This window comes from Battus philenor, unplaced genomic scaffold (genome assembly GCF_028537555.1).
Source record: "Battus philenor isolate CCGP_79_NKW_IND1 unplaced genomic scaffold, ilBatPhil1.0.hap1 SCAF_1, whole genome shotgun sequence".
Taxonomy (NCBI): domain Eukaryota; kingdom Metazoa; phylum Arthropoda; class Insecta; order Lepidoptera; family Papilionidae; genus Battus; species Battus philenor.
The window spans coordinates 2,765,947-2,785,428 of NW_027181661.1; the positions used below are offsets into that span (position 1 = coordinate 2,765,947).

Here is a 19,482-nt window from a genome sequence, read left to right on the forward strand (position 1 = left end):
GATATAAAAACTGAATTGAAGGTCTTGAAATCAATACCGGAAAAAGGAAATTCTGACTGTTGTCAAAACTGGAAAAGGCTTTGGCAATAATGTATTTTATCAGACAGAGGGATTACTTAGAAAGGGATAAAATTGATTTGTAAGGGTAAATAGTTTACATTATATAAACAAATTCACCTTACTTTTTTGATCAAAGTATTATATCATAAAATATTTGCATTATTTTCGGCCAGTCAAATAATGGGAGGAAAACTTGCAATAATATTAGGGAGATATGGATGTCATATTAATATTGAATTTTGTTGTTACCAGGATTTGGATTGGAGACCATGGACCTGGAAGCGCAGCGAAGGACGTCCTTACCGAAAGATGACCCACAAGATAGTTAGATGACTTTGGTCGTTGAAAGACGCTGATAATAAACGAATGGGTGTAACCATTAACAATTTAATAATAGGAGTTTCTAGAGTTATAGCCCGAATAGAACCCCTACGGAAATCGAAAGGAATAAAAAGAGGATAGACATTTCTAGTAATAAAGACGATGAAGATTTTGTAAATAATACTTTAATTATTAAGAACTAATTTATAAAACTGTTGTGTGTCATAAATAATAAATGTTTATATTTCAAAATGCGTTTTTTTCTGCCCCGGAATTGGAATAATACAATTATAAATTTACTTTTTAAATTAATGATTGCACTTTCTGAGATGGATATCCTGAGATTTATCTGTTTTAAAATATCTCGTATGCTTCTTGTTAGTCGCGCACTCCCGGTTTCACCATCGGCAGTGTCCACCACTACTGCGTACGTTACAATCCAAATTCGTAAACAAATAGCTTTATGTAAGCAAATATGTAAATAGTAGTGAATAAACCTGTCAAGTTTTCGATCTTAATTATTATTTTAAAATGAAAAACAGACTGTTTCAATCGGAAGAATGTTTGAGTGGTATTCAACTAATAAAGTTATTTATATATATATATGTGTGTATGTGTATATATATATATATAGATACATATATATATATATATATATACATATATATATATATATATATATACATATATATATACATATATATATATATATATATATATATATATAAGAAAGATTAGTTTAGTGAAAGTAAACGGCTTTAAACAAAAGAATAATGTTCGAATTACGAATAAAAAAAGAAATCAAAATGTAAAAGAACGTTCGTGTGGTTGGCAATAAAAAAAAATTGTCAAATTTATGATCCTATGTTGTCCAGGGTAAAGTTTATCGTAAACTTCTTCTGTTGATAAGTAACGTTCGGCTTTCGTTACTAATCTTTGACCTCACGGCAACGGTCATCCGTTCTCAGTGGGCTTTGAGAGCGCTCATTCGTCACATAGTCTTCGTGGGGATCGGACGACGAGAACTATTCCAACATGAGGGCGTTGATTGCCTTCTTCGCTGCCTTATCCGTGGCAGTAGCCAACCCACCAGTATCTGTCTCCAAGGTTGTCTGCTACTATGACAGCAAGAGTTATACCAGGGAATGTAAGTATATCTTTCGCTGTGCGTTTCTTTATTTTTGCGAGATTAATTAAAAAAAATAATAATAATAACTTAAATTCCACGAGTGAGGAAAACACCGAAAAGTTTGTAAATAAAATGGAAAGATCGAGAATTTTAAAAAGATTTTTTTGCCATCAACTTGTTATAAGTTACATAACTGTGTAAATGCGTTTCCAGTGCGTTATAGTCGATCTTAAATAGGCAAAACCGTAGAGATTAGATTTTAACACAAACTCTTTAATATATCGGCTTTGCGTGATTTTTATTCATACGTGTTTTTTTACATATTCTCATCAATTATTATTGATAGTAAGTTAGTTATATGTACATTAAACGCGAAAATATTTAATTTTAAAAAGATATTCGTATATTTTATTAAAATATAATAAAACATAAGAAATGTAGTAATTAATTAATAGTATAAAATAGATTCTAAAAATAAATTAGTCCTTACATTGGAGGTTTGGAAAGACAAAATTTATCAAAGCATAGCGCGACTGTTTGTGATATTAAAGTATAAATATTTATTTTAAAAGAATATTAACGGAATTATAATTAAATGTAATTAACAAAAATAGGTACCGTGATTTCGCCTTAATTTTCTATTATAGAGACTGACCACATTAATGTAACAAAGACTTTAAAAGACTATAAAAATAAAGTCTAGCGATGATGCATTGAGAATACTTCAAGGAAAATATCTCAGTTAACACTGTACTCTAGTATGAAAAGCATACATCGCGTTCTAAATCCAACCATTAACAAATCCTTCAAGTATATATACATAAGCAACCTTGAGTATATTAAGGCATTTGTATTTTGCCTACTAATAAATTAAAATTTCTTTTTTTTTCATATGTCTAATGCTGTTGTGAATTTTATGTGAATTAAAGCTTTTCCATATATGTTTTTGATGGCTAAAAAAAATCACAATTTTAAATTGAAAAATCATATTTTTGGTCTTATAGTCTAGAAGTGTTAATAGATCTATTTAGCAGGTTAATGTTAATGTAACAATGCAGCTCAACGACAATGGAACATTATATTCTTCTCTTTGTTGCTTGGTAGTGGAAATAAATTCCAAGAGTAAATATTTATTACCATATACGTCGTAACTTCATCATCATTCCAGCCATAGATTGTCTACTATTGGATATACACCTACCCCATAGATTTCCTCTAGAACCAGTCGGAAGTTTAGCATCTTTTCATCACCTTTATGAGGTCGTCAATCTATCTAGTGGACGTCTTACGCTACGGTTGCCCGACCGTGATCTCCACTCTAAAACCTTATGGGTCCAGCGGCAATTAGTTCTGCGCGCTATATGCGGCACAACTTGTTGCTTAGTAATGAAAGTAAAGATGCGATTACACGGATACAAAATATCAATCACACGTTACGATTAGTTGTGGTCAAAATCGGTTTAACAGGACTCGAAATAATAACAACGAAGTCTAAAAATGAAACCCTATTAATTAATGTTCCATTAATTTCATAACGGTAATTATCTAATTATTTGTTTTAGATTATTTGTAGTAATTAATTACACTTTATATATACTATAATAGCAAGCTTACTCGACTAATCAGTTTTAAAAAGGAGCTCGTGCCCGAATAGTTTCTCCAACAGTATTAAAAAAAAAATCGAAGTCCGTTTTAATAAACGAATGACGTGTCATATGATTTATAATAGTCTTTCAACTGTCAATGGCATAAAATCTCAGACTTTGGTCTATGAAATTCAAGGTCGTGAGATTTTAACCGCCTTTCGACTATTCTATTGTGCTTAGTATAATATAGAAGAGAAATCGTCACTGTAATCGTTACCGCTAAAAAAATTCTCGTAATATTTTTATGTAAATTATACATAACGATTTTACGTAATTATATTTAAAATCTGTGTTTGAATGGCATTTTGTACACAATGATACATCATGCTAATGCGTACAGTCGCGTACATTCTACTCTAACATATTACGTAATAATGTATGTATCAATTGTTCTATTGTACTTGTTATCGAATATTATTCATGCAGTCATATATCAATGCAAATTGTGTATATTAGTCTAAAATCGTATATGCAATTCCTGTGGAATAAAAGCGATTTTAACAAAATATTGTTTTGAATAACACAAGATATAAGACGATTGATGCTTTCAACCGGTATCTAGTCCAGTGATGGACTTCCTTCGGTTAATATGATGATGGCGATGATGAAAAATTACTTTAGAGCTCTTAAAATTAATCAATGTGTATTGATAAGTTCAAAGGAGATAATCAATTTCTGTTTTATAGTGTATGATCTATATATATATAAATCTCGATTTTCCGTAGTCACACCATAAATTAACTGCGCAAGTACTATTACTATTGATTATTATACATAGCGTCTGTCAAGTTAGATATTTAGTAAATAAATATTATACAATAAATACGTTTAGAACATTTATTATTTAATTTGCACCTGTGACAGATTGTACGTGTTATGTCTTTGAAAAATGATATCATCAATTATGTAGATATGTATAGTATATTTAGTGTAATTTAATTTGAATATTTACTTTGAAAATATCAAAAAAATAAACACCGGTTACTAATTTTTTTTGGAAAATCGATACTTCGCAAAACACTATTGTTTTTAAATAAGAGTCGACAACGTCCAAAACAAAATTTAGAATATCATACAACCGTCTACGGTTCTTTCCCTTAATTAGATTATATAACGCATTCATTGATTCGGCGAACTAAAAGGAAGTGAATGTAAACTGGAATAAAAATTGAACCTACTTGTCTAATACTGCATAACATGCATATAGAATTGTTTTGTACATTCTTGAGGCTTCATACAATTTGGCGTAATATAAAAGAGATTTTTATCTTAGCTATTTATTAATTATCCAACAAAAATTTAATTTCTGATCTAGTCTATTTTTGTGTAATTATTGTTTAATGTTATATATATATATATATTATATGAGATTATGTGTATAGATTTTATGATTGGGTAATATTTTTTTATTATTAATAGTATATTATTAATAATTGGACATAAATTATCACCATAATCATTTCAGCTGTATGACGTCCATTTCTCGTAGATTTAAAATAAGACTGGTTGAAAGCCGCCTGCATACAGAATTATAAATTATAAGGTTGACATATCTATATGCAATTCCTTCATTATGTTAACAAAATAAAAAAAATATACTTATTTTAAATATAGAATATTTTAGTATTTCGGCGTATTTTAGTGTTAAACCGCATCTTAATTCAGACCTCGTGGAATTGAAGTCGTGTTTGTGTTGCAAACAGGTCCGTCAAGCATAACCATTACGCCATAGGACCTTCACATTCATACAAAGATGAGGTCAATTGAGATTTGAACAGATTTTTCCTCTGCAAACAATTTTATTTGTGATTCGCTTACCTTGATCGCAACGATGTTTTACATCCCCCGTAATTGATGTCTAGTATAACGATAGTATTATATTGTTTTTGTTAGCATTAAAATACTTAAAAATAAGGCTGTTAAAAGATATTATTATTATATTTCAAAATAAGTGCCATTTTTTATAAACACAATAATTTCTTTTGTATGTATTAATTTTTTTTAGTGTTTATAAATCATTTTACGTTATGGTAATCGAATCTCATGTTCAGTAGGTTTATGTCAGTCGTTTTCAAAAGCGAGAAAAAAATTCTAGACATACATACGTGTATGTATTCTTTCTGCCTATTGCAAGGTATGGGTTTCCGCCAAAGATATCTATGGAAGAATATACCATTAACGCCACGCTTGGCAGGCGGGTTGGCATTCGCAGCATGGTATTATTGTTCGCAAATGACGCTGCCTACCATCCTCTGAGAACCTGTGTACAGTGCAAATCCTAAATAATTGATGCACAAAGTGTGAATTATATGAGATTCTATCCCGGGAATCGAACCCGGCGACCTAAGGTTGCAAGTATTAGTTCTTTACCGCTGTGGTACCACTGCTCAATATATCACATTTATGTACTTAACATTCTGGTGTAAATTTTGTTTTGGTGACTTCATTTGTTTTGATGTGAAACTTTATTGAAGTCATATGATTTGAATTAGTTGCTATGCCGCTATCAGTTTATAAAAAATCGTAGCTGTATACATACACGTAAAGCTTATACAAAATAACTTCCTTTGGGATGGACGTATGATATTTATTGTTACTCTTGAACGACTACCTTATTTTAATTTGAACGCTATTCGATTATTTTTCTGTTATCGTTTTTTTACAAGGATCTAGTACTATCCGAAAATCGATATGATCTTTATGTATATACAAATAAAAAGTGATTAAATATATAAATAAATTTAATTCAAATATTATAAAATAAATAAAAAGACAGTAATATTTGTAACGTATAGTGTTTCCTTAATGTTACTTATTAGTGATGTTAGTAATTTCTTTTTCTTTGATTTGGACGTCTCTTTGGGTATAGTCTTCCTCCAGCGTATACCACGCTTCTTGGCTTGTTCACCTAGAACTTTCCTGCAACTTTTGGATGGCTAACCAATTTTACTTTTGCCTATTGGACCTTTCCATTTCATTGACACAGTCCATCGTCACTTTGATCTCAAGGCATAGGTCAGAGCATCGTGAACTTTGATAATGCATGTTATATCTAGGCATCTGATTTTTTGAGCTCTTATTTTAATATGCTCCTGTCCATCGATCTTTGCCTGGTCTTTATTCTGCTTTGTTCAGCATATCTAGTCTTATCATTATGTATAAATACAAATGTATTTTTTAAATAAAATACTTTTAAGTTAAACGGTTTTTTGATATCCATACTGTGGTGGTTGTGGAAAAATATGTACCTAGTCCGCCATATTGGAACGGCGTCCATCTTCAATTTTAAATTTTGACATAATCATCGTGTTTTACTAGTGTAGCCCTTTCATTTGATACCCATATTGAGGGGTTTAAGGAAAAATATGTAATCCGCCATTTTGTATCGGCGGCCATCTTAGATTTATAATGTTATTGATTTTATTATATTGTATTGTTGTCTAAATTAAATGTGTGTACCAAATTTCAGATCAATCTGACAACGGGAAGGTGCTTAAATTTCAATTTCTAATTTTGACCCAAATAAACAAATTCCGTACGGGTCGAACTAAATAAAACCGTTTAATAAAAATAGCCCAATTTTTGTTTATTTTTTTCCTGTTGTCTGCAGATTTGTATGCTAGTTGGCAAAGGCCTCCTCTTTCACTTCCATCTATTGTTTGCCACTTTGTGCCATATTCTTTCAGGGACCTGATCAATATAGACCCACTATTTCTATGGTATTCCTCCCTTCCTTTACGCTTATCTAGCGTATCGAGTCATGTATCGAGTTATGGTTCCATTTTCCTGTTCCTCATTCCGTTTCTCATAATGTTTTTACCTTTCGCGTTATGTCACTTCAAATTATTGTGGTATTTACAGTAAAAAGATATGTATAGTTTTCAACCCAACCGGATTTAAAACAAATTAATCATAATTGTGTAAATTGTTATTTATTGTTTTTAGCTATAATGAGATAAACATACGATTGTGTTTATTTAGTTATTAGTAAGAGAGATAGATTATCTTTTAGTTAGAAAAACAATGACACATGACCCCAATATCGTTCGTGTCAATACGAGATAAATTAAATAAACAAGTTCATAAATGTTCTAGAATTATTCGTCATGGAAATTATCTTTATTAACCTTTTCATATCTTTCGTGTTACATATGTTAATTAAATTTATTGTTTGTCACAAATTATTATGTCAAACAATAGATTATATTAAAAATACCTATTCTAATGAATGTCTTTACTGCTTGGGCAGGGACTTGAAATAATGTACTAATTAATGTATAACTGAGTGAAACTTCTAAATTGTATTGTATATGTATTTATATTTATTATATGTATAAATTTTAGCTGTATTTACCTATAAGAAAAATTGTAAATAATAATAAAACGCTGTTGTGACTCGCAGCTGGGAGAAGAAAGATCCGTATCAAATAGCGGCAACCCTCACCCAACTGTCTGCGTTTAATAAACGCGAAAAAAAAGTGTAAATAAAACATTAGCCATACAAATTAGAATTAATAAAAAAAACCTAATGTATATCAAAAGCACTGTCTCCTGTCGCTCCCTCAACGCCTGAAATTTTATAAAATCCGTTCTTATCTGAATTCTACTCGGTGAAAGGAATTTTTTTAACTTTACCTACTTTAAATCTCTATTCTGGAGTTATCGTATTCAGCCAGTTACCATAATTTCAGACGAAAGAAGTTCACCACGAACATAAATTAAATTCCTTCATGTCTCTCATCTAGATCCAAAGGTTGTCTGGTAGAGATCGGCTTGAGTGATAAAAACGCCTATTGTACTATACGAATTGTTTCTTTTTTTTCTCTGTTTATTATCTATGGTGTACAAAAAAGTGTAAATGAATTAAAAAAAAATAAACCTACCTCATTAGGATTCCAACACTTTGCCAAGGTCACCTCGTATTAATGAGTCAGTACTTTTTGGAAATCTATATGTGAACTAGCTGATCCCGCAAACGTTGTTTTGCAAAAAAATTAAAGTTTTTAATTAAGAAATGTAAGATAAGGGTTGATCGTAGAGGGGTGAAAATTTAGGTTTGTATGTATTTTTGTATGCTGTATCATAATAAAATAAAAACCAAAAAAATTGTCTAAAAAATTTAAAAATAAAATTTAGGGGTGGACCACCCTTATCACTTAGGGGTATGGAAAATAGATAGTACCTGATTCTCAAACATACTGAATACGCATGTAAAATTTGGTAAAAATCGGTCAAGCCGTTTCGGAGGAGTTCAAGTTCGAACACCGTGACACGAGAATTTTATATATTAGATAGAAATAATAAGTGTAAGTTATATATCTGTTTACTTGATAACCTTTCATATCTGTTTATTCAGCGTATCTGAGACTCTTTGTTGGCTTGTTTAAAATATCAAAATAGGCCTTTATTTTGATAATAATATATAACTCTCGCAGAGCTTGTATACCACTTGAATGTTGATATATAACAAATTTGTATTTAAAAGTTATAAATATTTTATTAATATATTCAATTTTAATACACAGAATGTAATGCGATATTACGATGTAACACGAGATACTAAATTTAAAATACGTCCTTAATTTGTACTGGTTGACTTTAATGACGCGGCGGGAAGTGGTTGATTTGAGGGAAACAAAGAAATAAACACACTACTCCTCGATTTGCCCACGCAAGATGAAACAATAGCTTATGCGTCTGACAGTTACAAATCCTTGTACGGCTTGTTTGTTAGATATAAACGATTATAAAATGGAATCATATCATGAGGTAAATAAATATGCAATAAAAAAGAAGTATAATAAATATTCTTTATCTGTATGACGTCACTGTTCAATGTGGCATCAAGATAGCACTGTTCGGGATTTCTCTATGAGATCGAAACGTGAATGAGTTCCGTAGATGAGAAATAGAAGTAACCTACAGCGGTCTTACTGTTCTGAAATGGAGACTACGAATAGAGAAGCACAGCGTAGTATTTTCACCCACAAGTTAGACAGATGACTTTGTTAAGATCGTCGAAAAATACCGGATACAGGCCTTTTCCTACCATTCTTATTGGAAATGGGATGAGTTATGGTTAGCTGAGGAAGTCGTGCGACTAAACCAGAGTTCCCCAAACTTTTTGTGTCGTAGACCCCTTGCGATGTTTTTCCGTGTTTAGTAGACCCCCTACTTACCTGATATTGATTTCCTGTAAATTTCTAACTGTAGTGATGTTTAGTGTTAAAAACTTAAAGTAAAAACACATGTTAATTTAATAATCCTACAACTTACACAATTTTATGAACATATACAATAATTTTTTTACTTCATAGGTACTTTTATAAATAATGTAAATGTTTTGATATTATAAGATAGTATGATGTAAGTAAATAGGTACTATCAGTGTATGTGTTAAGATCCACTATCGTGGACCCCCATTATCATTTCATGGACCCCCAAATTTTTTTTCGCTGACGTAGACCTCTTGCAGGTTGCCATAGACCCCTAGGGGTCGATATAGACCACTTTGGGAATCACTGGGCTAAACTGACATCACGTTGTTGATGACGTCACTTCGATTGATTTATATTTGAAGTTAATAAATTTAAATTTATTCCAAGGTATCAGTCATTTCGTACGGGTCTAGTATCTAAATAATTACTTATCGAGACAACTCCATCGTGGCAACCGGCATTGGCGTGGAATAATTTAGATAATTATTCCGTTATTATACGTTTTAAATGAGTTTTTTTTTTGGCAACACTAATTATAGAAATGATAACAAATTAAAACAATATATCTAAATATAAATTTAGATATATTGTTAATATTTCTTTGTTTACATTTTTTAACAATGATAATATTTTATATTTTCTTCACATCCGATATTATAATAAAACTCATTGCTTAACAAAAGAATATATTAAAACTGACGTGTAGCGTTAAGACATACTGGGCTGTTATTAAACTCGGATCGTTTCCTAAGGATCGTGAGTCCTTCTGACTCCGTGTTTGGCACTAATCGGTGTAACATAACTCCTGAAGATGCCCCGTGGAGGGGTAAAACACGTGTTGAGTAATTTGGCGGTGGCGGTTGTGTGATTCGCATTGTTTGCCGGATACGCATTTATCAGCGGGCTGGCGGGCGGTGCACTTTGTTGCACGACTACCACTGCATGTGCGGAAGTGGCTAAATATTGATCCTTTTCTTACTTAGGATGGACTTCCGCAAGGTAACGCCTGATTCCATTAAATACCTTCTGACTCCATCAATCGGTTGACTTCATGCATTGAATTCCTTTCTAGTTATATTGCAGCACTAATTAGGAACCCCAGCACTCGATATCTGCCTTTATTACCTTCGAGAGTTTGGATCTTTTCTCTCCTTCCTTATACTGTCCTAGTACTTCTCCTTCTTCTTTTTGGCCCATAGACGCCCACTGCAAGGCGAATGCCTCCCCCAAAGATCGCTACAATGTTTTATATCGCTGCCCGCATCAAGCGATTGTTCGGGTCATAAATTATGTCATCAGTCCACCCAGCGAGGGGCCTATCTATGCGACGTCTACCAGTTCGTTCTACCCCTTGAGAACCTTTCTCACTACCACGTCGAGCTTCGAGCCATTCTTTATTTCTGATTAGATCTCGCAGCGAAACTGCAAGCATAGCCCTCGTAAGCGTTCACGTCTCAGATGCATATGTCATCGCTGTCAACACACATTGGCCAAAGACTTTTTTAGATTTTAGACAAGATGTTTCGCAGCTTCTCGAATGCTGCACATCCGAGTTCAACTCGCCGAGTGTTCTCTTTCTCAAAGTCTGGACTTACAAAGACTTAGAAAGTTTATACTTTCCTATGTAGCCTAGTGAACTACAGGTCAATAACGGCATGCTCCATATATATCTTTACCATACTATTATACTTTATCGTTACTATACGAAAAAGAATCCAAATGGTAAGGCGATGCAAAAATAATGCATAACAATCGATGTGGTTACGGATTTCGTCGGTTATAGTCATATTTTTTGTTTAAAACAGTTTGTTTAAAGTTTGTAACAAAGTTTTGGATACAATTTATTGCATAAAAATACAGGATAATTGGTTATAGGTGTATATATATATATATATACATATATATATATATATATACATATATATACATATATATATATATATACATATATATATATATATATATATATATATATATATATATATATATATATATATTTACCCAGTTATAGGGTATAGCTCATTGCAGTCAATTGATACATGCTACACCATATGTAAAGATCAATGGTTAAAGAAATAAATCGAAATCAATATATAGCAAGGAAAAGCGTTTAAAAAATTCGAATTATTTACATGTAAAATTAAAATATTTTTACTATCCGTCCTAATTTTATACAGCCAGAAATTATTGTTTATAATATTATTATTTCAAAATTAATAACTATAGTGCCCGTAATTGTATTTCAATTTAATAATATTCTTTCTCTTGTGAATATAAAAAAGAACCTAACCTAACCTAACCTTACTGTTTCTTTCCATTCCTTGATAACTTTACTTTCTAAGAAATATTAAAATAAATCAATTTCCCCAGCTCAAGCACGTATGCTGCCGTTGGATTTGGACCCGGCCCTACCCTTCTGCACCCACTTAGTGTACGGTTACGCCGGTATCCACCCCGACACGTACAAGATGGTGCCTCTGAACGAGAACCTAGATGTCGACCGAACACACGCCAATTACAGAGCCATCACGAACATGAAAACCAAATATGTTGCCTTGAAGACACTCCTGTCTGTAGGCGGTGATGCGGATACTGAAGACGTTCAGAAATACAATGCACTGGTAAGAATCGGTAATATTTAAAAACAAGCTGTCTCCCGCCATCTTTGTAAAGTTAATGACCGACCCTTCACCTTTGTGTATAAATTTTCTTACAATTAATTCTTAGCTGAATTTTACTAAATGCAAAGAATATTTCTACCAAATTTCAAATCTCTATATCTTATGGTTCCAGAGATATCGTGATGAGTCAGTATATAGGTGGAAATGTTGTATATATACTCGTAGATAGATAAACATAAAAATCTTCTAATATCTTCAACAAAGGATCTAAAGATTATAACGCATCTTTGTATAATACAATCTATGGTCTTTTTATTTTAAATCTAAAGGTATGAATCACCAAATGTCATTTTAAGGAGTAAAATACTAATAGGTAAATTTTTGTAAATATTTTTTAAAGTCACGATGAAAGAATATGTAGAATAGTAATAGTATATACTAAGGTGGAATTTTTTAAAGAAGTCAACACACTAATAAACTATATCATCATCATTAATTTCATCATTTCTGACGTAGATGGCAGATTGATCCCTGCTAGAAGTAGGCTGTCCCTTACCGTACAACCTTAACAAGGTCGTCTGTCCACGTTTCGTGTGGGCGTTCTATGTTGCGCTTGTCTGTCTATGGGCTCCATTCCAGAACCTTAAGGCTGCAGTTGCGATCTGTTTTTCGCGCTATGTGGCTTGCCTAGTCCTCTGCCTATCATTTGTATATGGATCACCTCATCACCACACGGGCTTAGCCCATTCTATTATCGGTTCAGCAACTATATAAAGATAATAAATTATATCTATAAAAGGGTTGTCATAAAAAACTATGTATTGGTCCAAACCAAGGTTACTAAAGGAGCTCGTGTAGTTTGCTACTAAAAATGCTGGAATTTATTTTTCGCTTCCTCTACGCATTATTCCTCAAACCTGCAGAATATGTTAATGCCAGTAAGACAATTAACATATTGGAAAAAATATATTAAAAATTATTGCCATGAATATTAAAAAATACTTGGACGATTAAGTAATTTCTATGTTACTTTATAGCTGGAGTCTCCTCAAGCCCGTACCGCATTCGTGAATTCTGCCGTACTATTAGCTGAACAACACGGCTTCGACGGTATTGATTTGGCATGGCAGTTCCCTAAGATGAAGCCAAAGAAGATCCGTTCTACTTGGGGTAAGTAATATATCAGTCAGGTCCAGAAAATTAGTACCAACTTACTAGGCAACTGTGAACTACTCTATAATGCCTTGGAAAAATATTTAAGCTCTATTAGTTATTTAATATAATTTTTAAGTGATCATACAGACAGACAATAAATTGATATACGAATACATACGTATAATTACATAATTGCTCTCTCCTTCATGTCTCTCATGTCCATCCAAAAGTTGTCTGGTAGAGATCGCCTTGAGAAATAAGACCGCCTCTTGTGCCATACGAATTGGTTTTTTTTCCTCTGTGTCTATGGTGAACAAAAAGTGTAAATAAATACGTATAACTCGCAGTGTTATATTTACATCAGTGTTTCAACGAGCCATTCTCTAAGAGATCGAATAGGCAAAGAAGAGATTGATAAACGAACGAAAGTAACCGATATAGTCCTGTAGATTAGCAAATAAAAATAGCAAACCGTGACAATCATTGGCCGCTGAGGACTGAATATTCTAGAAGGAAAACTATGGACTAGATAATACAGCGTGAGACATCCACGTACAAGGTAATCGGATGATTTTATAAAGGTCGTAAGACGCGGGACGCAGGCAGAGTAAAACCGGTCATGGTGGAGATCTTCTATGCCTTGCAGTAGGCGACTATTGACTGACACAAATAAATGATAACTGACATTTTAATATCAAAAGTCTCCTAGACAATGACATAAGTTTTTTTTATAGGCTCTATCTGGCATGGTATCAAGAAAACGTTCGCCACCACACCTGTCGACGACAAAGAAGCTGAGCATCGCGAAGGCTTCACGGCGCTAGTACGTGATATGAAGCAAGCTCTAAGCCTTAAACCCAACATGCAGTTGTCGGTGACTGTACTTCCTAACGTTAATGCTTCGAGTGAGTATAAGTTTAACCACATGTCTTTATTTTAATAAACGTAAGAATCATTTTTCAATGACTACTCAACGGTACATTTAATTTGAACATAATATTATTTCGGAATTGCTATTTGAGGTGCGGTTAAGCTGCGTGTACACGCAGACAAAATGTCAATCTATATATGTCGTTTGCATTGTGTTGACGCGTTTTCTAGCTCTTATATTGATTAAGTCTATTTACAGACAGATTTCTATTTAACCTGCGACTAAAGCAAATTGGTTGCACAGCTATAAATTTAATTTTACTTTTATAATTTTAAACCATTATCTCTCCATTAAACTTCCTTACAAAAGCACAATTGAACAATCGCAGTATTCACTCTCTTCAGCAAATACATATATGGGAAAACTATTGAATTTACAAGTCATAAATGTTATATTATTACTAGCAAAAAAATTAACATTAACCGTTCGACACTCGAAAACAACTTCAAGAAAAAAAAGTAATAAAATACATTTAAAAAAGGTTTTAAGTTAAACGGTTTTTTTAATACCCATATTGTGGTGGTTGTGGAAAAATATGTACCTAGTCCGCCATATTGGAACGGCGTCCGTCTTGAATTTTAAATTTTGACATAATCATCGTGTTTTACTAGTGTAGCCCTTTCATTTGATACCCATATTGAGGGGGTTAAGGAAAAACACGTAATCCGCCATTTTGTATCGGCGGCCATCTTAGATTTATAATGATGATTTTATTATATTGTATTGTCATCTGAATTAAATGTGTGTACCAAATTTTAGATCAATCTGACAACGGGAAGGTGCTTAAATTTAAATTTCTAATTTTGATCCAAATAAATTCCGTACGGGTCGAACTAAATAAAACCGTTTAAAAAAGATTGTGGAGTCATCTAAATTAAACAAATCGCCTTCTCGGCTCATCACCTAATCGGTTCACTTCTGTCAGTTTAACACACACACACACACGCAGACAGAGAGATATATAATATGTATATATAAACATCGTATAACAACTATTATGTTATTTAGTTTACATCGATGTACCCGCAATCATCAACCACGTCGACTTCGTGAATCTGGAAGCCTTCGATTACAGCACCCCGGAGAGGAACCCCAAAGAAGCCGACTACACAGCCCCCATATACACTCCGCAAAAAAGGAATGAACTGCTTAACGCCAATGCTGCGGTGAACTACTTGTAAGTAATTTAATTATATATATATATATATATATATATATATATATATATATATATATAATTAAGAGTTTTGAGTCCATTCCGATTATATTTTCCGTCATATAATTTGGCATTTTTCTTGTAAGTATACTTCAAATGATTCCACACGAATAATGACGTCAATGAATTCACGTATATACGTATACAAGAAGACATCCGTAGACGAAAGCAACATATATCGACAGTTTAAAGTGGCATTAGGCAGGTCAAATTAAGTGGAGCGCAGAGCAATGGCCGCAAGGGACTTAATATTTTAGACTAGAGATAATGGATAGGCACGAACAGTGTTCCACAAGGTGGTCAGACGACTTTGTTAAAGTAGCCGGAAGAAGCTGACTGCTGAATCCAACTGATCCTATTAAAATCTATTGGCGGGGCCTGGTATAAACGCTAGTGGTCGTCGCCGTTTCAGACCATAGACGCCCATTGTAAAGCATGTCTCGCTTAAAAATATCTATGGAGGATATACCATAATAGGTTGGCGATCGCTGTGTGGTATTAAGGTAAGAAGAGGACGCTGCTACCCATCCTCTGAAAACTTGACTGTGAGACTGTAGCAATCTTATATATTTAATGTACAAAGTGTGGATTATTTACCCCGGGATATATTATATATTTATACCCCGGGAATCGTAACCGCGATCTAAGATAGCAAGTCTCACTTGTATTTAGAAATAAAACTTGTGTTATTATGTAACTGTCTGGGAACACAGTTTGCATGTTCCTATTCAATAAAATCAACATACTACTAATACGGTAATGGCGCCGCTTCAAACCTGGTGAAATCCACATATTTATTAGTAACCAAAAAAAAACACATGTTTATTTACTATCTTCTTTGCTATTAAAACTTTAGTCGTACTAACCCAAGAAAAGTTTAATTTATAAAAAAAGGTTTAATTAAAATCATTTTACGAACTTATTTTATCTGTATTATAGCACAGAGGCGGGAGCTCCACCTTTCAAGATTGTTCTTGGCATTGCAACATACGGACGTACATGGAGTCTTGACTCTGACAGTGAAATTGCTGGAGTTCCTCCAATCCACACTAACGGCCCTGGAGAAGCTGGTTTGTAGATCTTTTAAGAGACTATTGTTAAACAGTAACTTACGTATTAATATCTGGTTAGGGCAAGATGGTGGGTAGTAACTGGACAGCGCGAGATCGGTCAATGTGGCAATCCTTGAAGGAAGCCTAGGCTAACATCATGATGATCTGCAGAGGTTTCTGCAGAGTTCGAATCAGAAGAATCAAAAGCCGCCGACGTAACTCGAAGAATTGCTCGTTTTAAGTGGCAGTGTCTGATGGCCGGTGCGGCAGACCAGTCTCTTGTGGCGAATACTAGTTGGTAGGCGCGGCTTGGGCAGTTTCCCTACTAAGTGAATTAGCGATATAGTCAGGGTTACGCAAAGTCACTGGATACGAGGTAGAGATGGTGGCGTTCTTTAAGAGAGTCCTATGCAGAGGGTGAAGAAAAAAGTACAAAATACTATACACTTTTCCACGTGTGGATATGTGTACATATGTATATATATATTTTTGTATATATGTATGTGTTTGTACGCACGTACACCCTAAACGGCCCTCTCCTTGATGTCTCCCATCTCCATCGAGAGGTTGTCTGGTATAGATCGCTTCGAGGGATAAGACCGCCTCTTTTATCTTTATATGAATTGTTTTTTTTTTAGTTATTATCAATAGTGTAAAAAAAGTGTAAATAAATAGATAAATAACTTGTTTTTGTTTTTAGGCCCATACACAAAAACAGAAGGTCTTTTAAGCTACCCAGAAGTTTGCGCGAAATTGATCAATCCCAACCATCAAAAGGGAATGCGCCCACACTTGAGGAAGGTCACCGACACAAGCAAACGTTTTGGTACGTATTATCATATAATTTAACCGGCTCGTGTAAAATTACACGCGAATCAGCGGCTGCTTTTAAATTTTCAGACAAGGGCTTAACAAAGGATGCCGATTTGTCGTTAATATTTGGTTGGTACGCATTTATACGCTTTGAGCTTCTAGCGAGCAAAAAAAACTATTGCCTATGGCTTATCGCTAGCTTCGTAATATTTATTTACAACTTGATTAAAAATAAAACGATTTATTATCTGTATTTTTTTATATTTACAACAATAATTATTTACTAAATTTTTTTATTTGATTTTTTTTTAATTCCTTACATAAGTTTATATCACGTCGACATAATGTCATGCCGCTATACCGGATAGTTGGTTATAGATGTTAAGGCTTTAAAGGAGTAAATGCTAAGCTCATTTATCACCAAAAAGCTTTAAAGCTTTTACACCTATTACCAACCATCCTAAAGTGAGCACTCTGAAATATGTAACATTTATTTTTTCTGTTGTAATTGCGACTGGCCAATAACTTTTAGAAATACATAGTCTGCAGGGACAGATAGTAAACAATAATTAATTTTAACATTCTATAATTCGAAATTTATAAAAAAAAATTAAGAAAGATGTTACCGTATTATTATTCAGCTAATAATTATTTTTAAAACCATTGATTTTTTGATAGTACATATATTAGTTGACAACATATGTGTAGATTCAACCCTTTTAAAGCCTTTACACCTATAACTAATCTATTACCCTGTTAATAATATTTATTATAAATACTAACCTAATCTTTCACCGTTCACTATATTTAGCAAATACTTTACACAATGTCACTAAATAATCTTTTACGTTGCTATTATTTCTTTTGAATATGTGTAATATTTTTTTAATATGTTCATTTATTTGTTTGTAGGAACTTATGCCTTCCGCCTACCAGATGATAACGGCGAAGGTGGTTGCTGGGTTTCCTACGAAGATCCCGACACAGCTGGGCAGAAAGCAGCCTTTGTAAAGTACGTAGTTACAATTTGACACGCTCTTTTAATCACGAATTGGAATGAAAAACGCATTTCAAGTGACAGATCAAACTAAGTTTCCGCCATAAGCATTTTTAAATTAAGAACCTTAATTTAAAAATCCTTATGGCGGAATTAAGAACCTATCCTAATTGAAATAAAGAAATGTGAAGTAGTATGTGTGAAGTATAGCGTTTGTCTTTTTTTGGAACGGACTCTACTGAACAAATGGAATTTGTAGAGCTGACGGGTTTGTCGTGACAGGGCGCAGAGAGTGCCTCACGTAAAACCTCTTTTAAGATAGTGAAGCTTGAGGTCTCCAGAGGGAGCTACGACTGTAGCTACTTCATAGTAGCATTTTAGCGGATTGGGAGGTCGCCGAGCAATAAATGTTTAACTCCAAAGCAAAAGCAAACTGCATTACCCCGTGACAAAAATGTTCCTGAATTAGTTATATAAATTTTATTTAATATGTGGTCTTTTAAAAGGTAACTTAAAATGGATAGGAAAAACTTTAAAGTGGTGTATGTATACCTTTTAAAATTATTTTCAATCTATTCTTCATTGTAGACAAAAAATAAATTTTAATGCGCAGTAATCTGAATTTTAAAAAGTTTTTTCTTATAATTTTAGTAATAAAAACCATTTTAATCATTACATTTTTTATTATTTCTGAAACCATTTTTTTTAAATAAAATGTAACGTACATCTATTGACAACTATATTTTGACAGCTATACTTGTTTAACGCTTTTACACTTCTTGTGAATCCAGTATACAATCTGTTTTATTTTTTAGGTCGAGGGGCTTAGGAGGAGTCTCGATCGTGGACCTGTCGATGGACGATTTCCGTGGTCTCTGCACTAGCGACAAATACCCAATTCTTCGTGCAGCTAAATACCGACTTTAAATTCTGATTCAATATTTTTTTTTATTATTAAACTTAATTTAAGACTTACATATATATTACATGTAAACATCGTAAAGATCTCCACAGTAATGAATAAAATGCACTGGTAATTCCAAATAATTTCATTAATTAATATTTGTTGCGAAATAGTACTCTATCATTTGTAATAAATCTAAAGAAATATATATTTTTCTTTAATTTATCATTATCCTTTATGAAATGTCACTTATTTAACTGCCTTATGATGCTGCTCAAGACACGTTCAATGGTGCACATGACCATTAACCTAAAAATTCTTTGAAGGTAGCAAAGTTCCAGGGCTTCATGGGGAGTCTTGGCTCGGGCTCCTGCATACTACAGTTTCACCAGATTAAGAGGCGGTCGAACAGTTAAATA

The 19,482-nt window shown here is 33.0% G+C and overlaps 1 protein-coding gene across 1 annotated transcript; it reads left to right on the plus strand.

Moving 5' to 3' along the window:
• Nucleotides 1-1,359: 1,359 nt before the first annotated feature.
• Nucleotides 1,360-19,271, plus strand: LOC137920818 (chitinase-like protein EN03). Its single transcript, XM_068763903.1, has 9 exons — nt 1,360-1,528; nt 11,745-11,995; nt 13,033-13,165; nt 13,885-14,055; nt 15,090-15,258; nt 16,237-16,367; nt 17,050-17,175; nt 18,075-18,174; nt 18,975-19,271. Exons 1-9 carry the CDS (start codon nt 1,417-1,419, stop codon nt 19,084-19,086), a joined length of 1,305 nt encoding a protein of 434 aa, XP_068620004.1. The 5' UTR covers nt 1,360-1,416; the 3' UTR covers nt 19,087-19,271.
• Nucleotides 19,272-19,482: the final 211 nt, after the last annotated feature.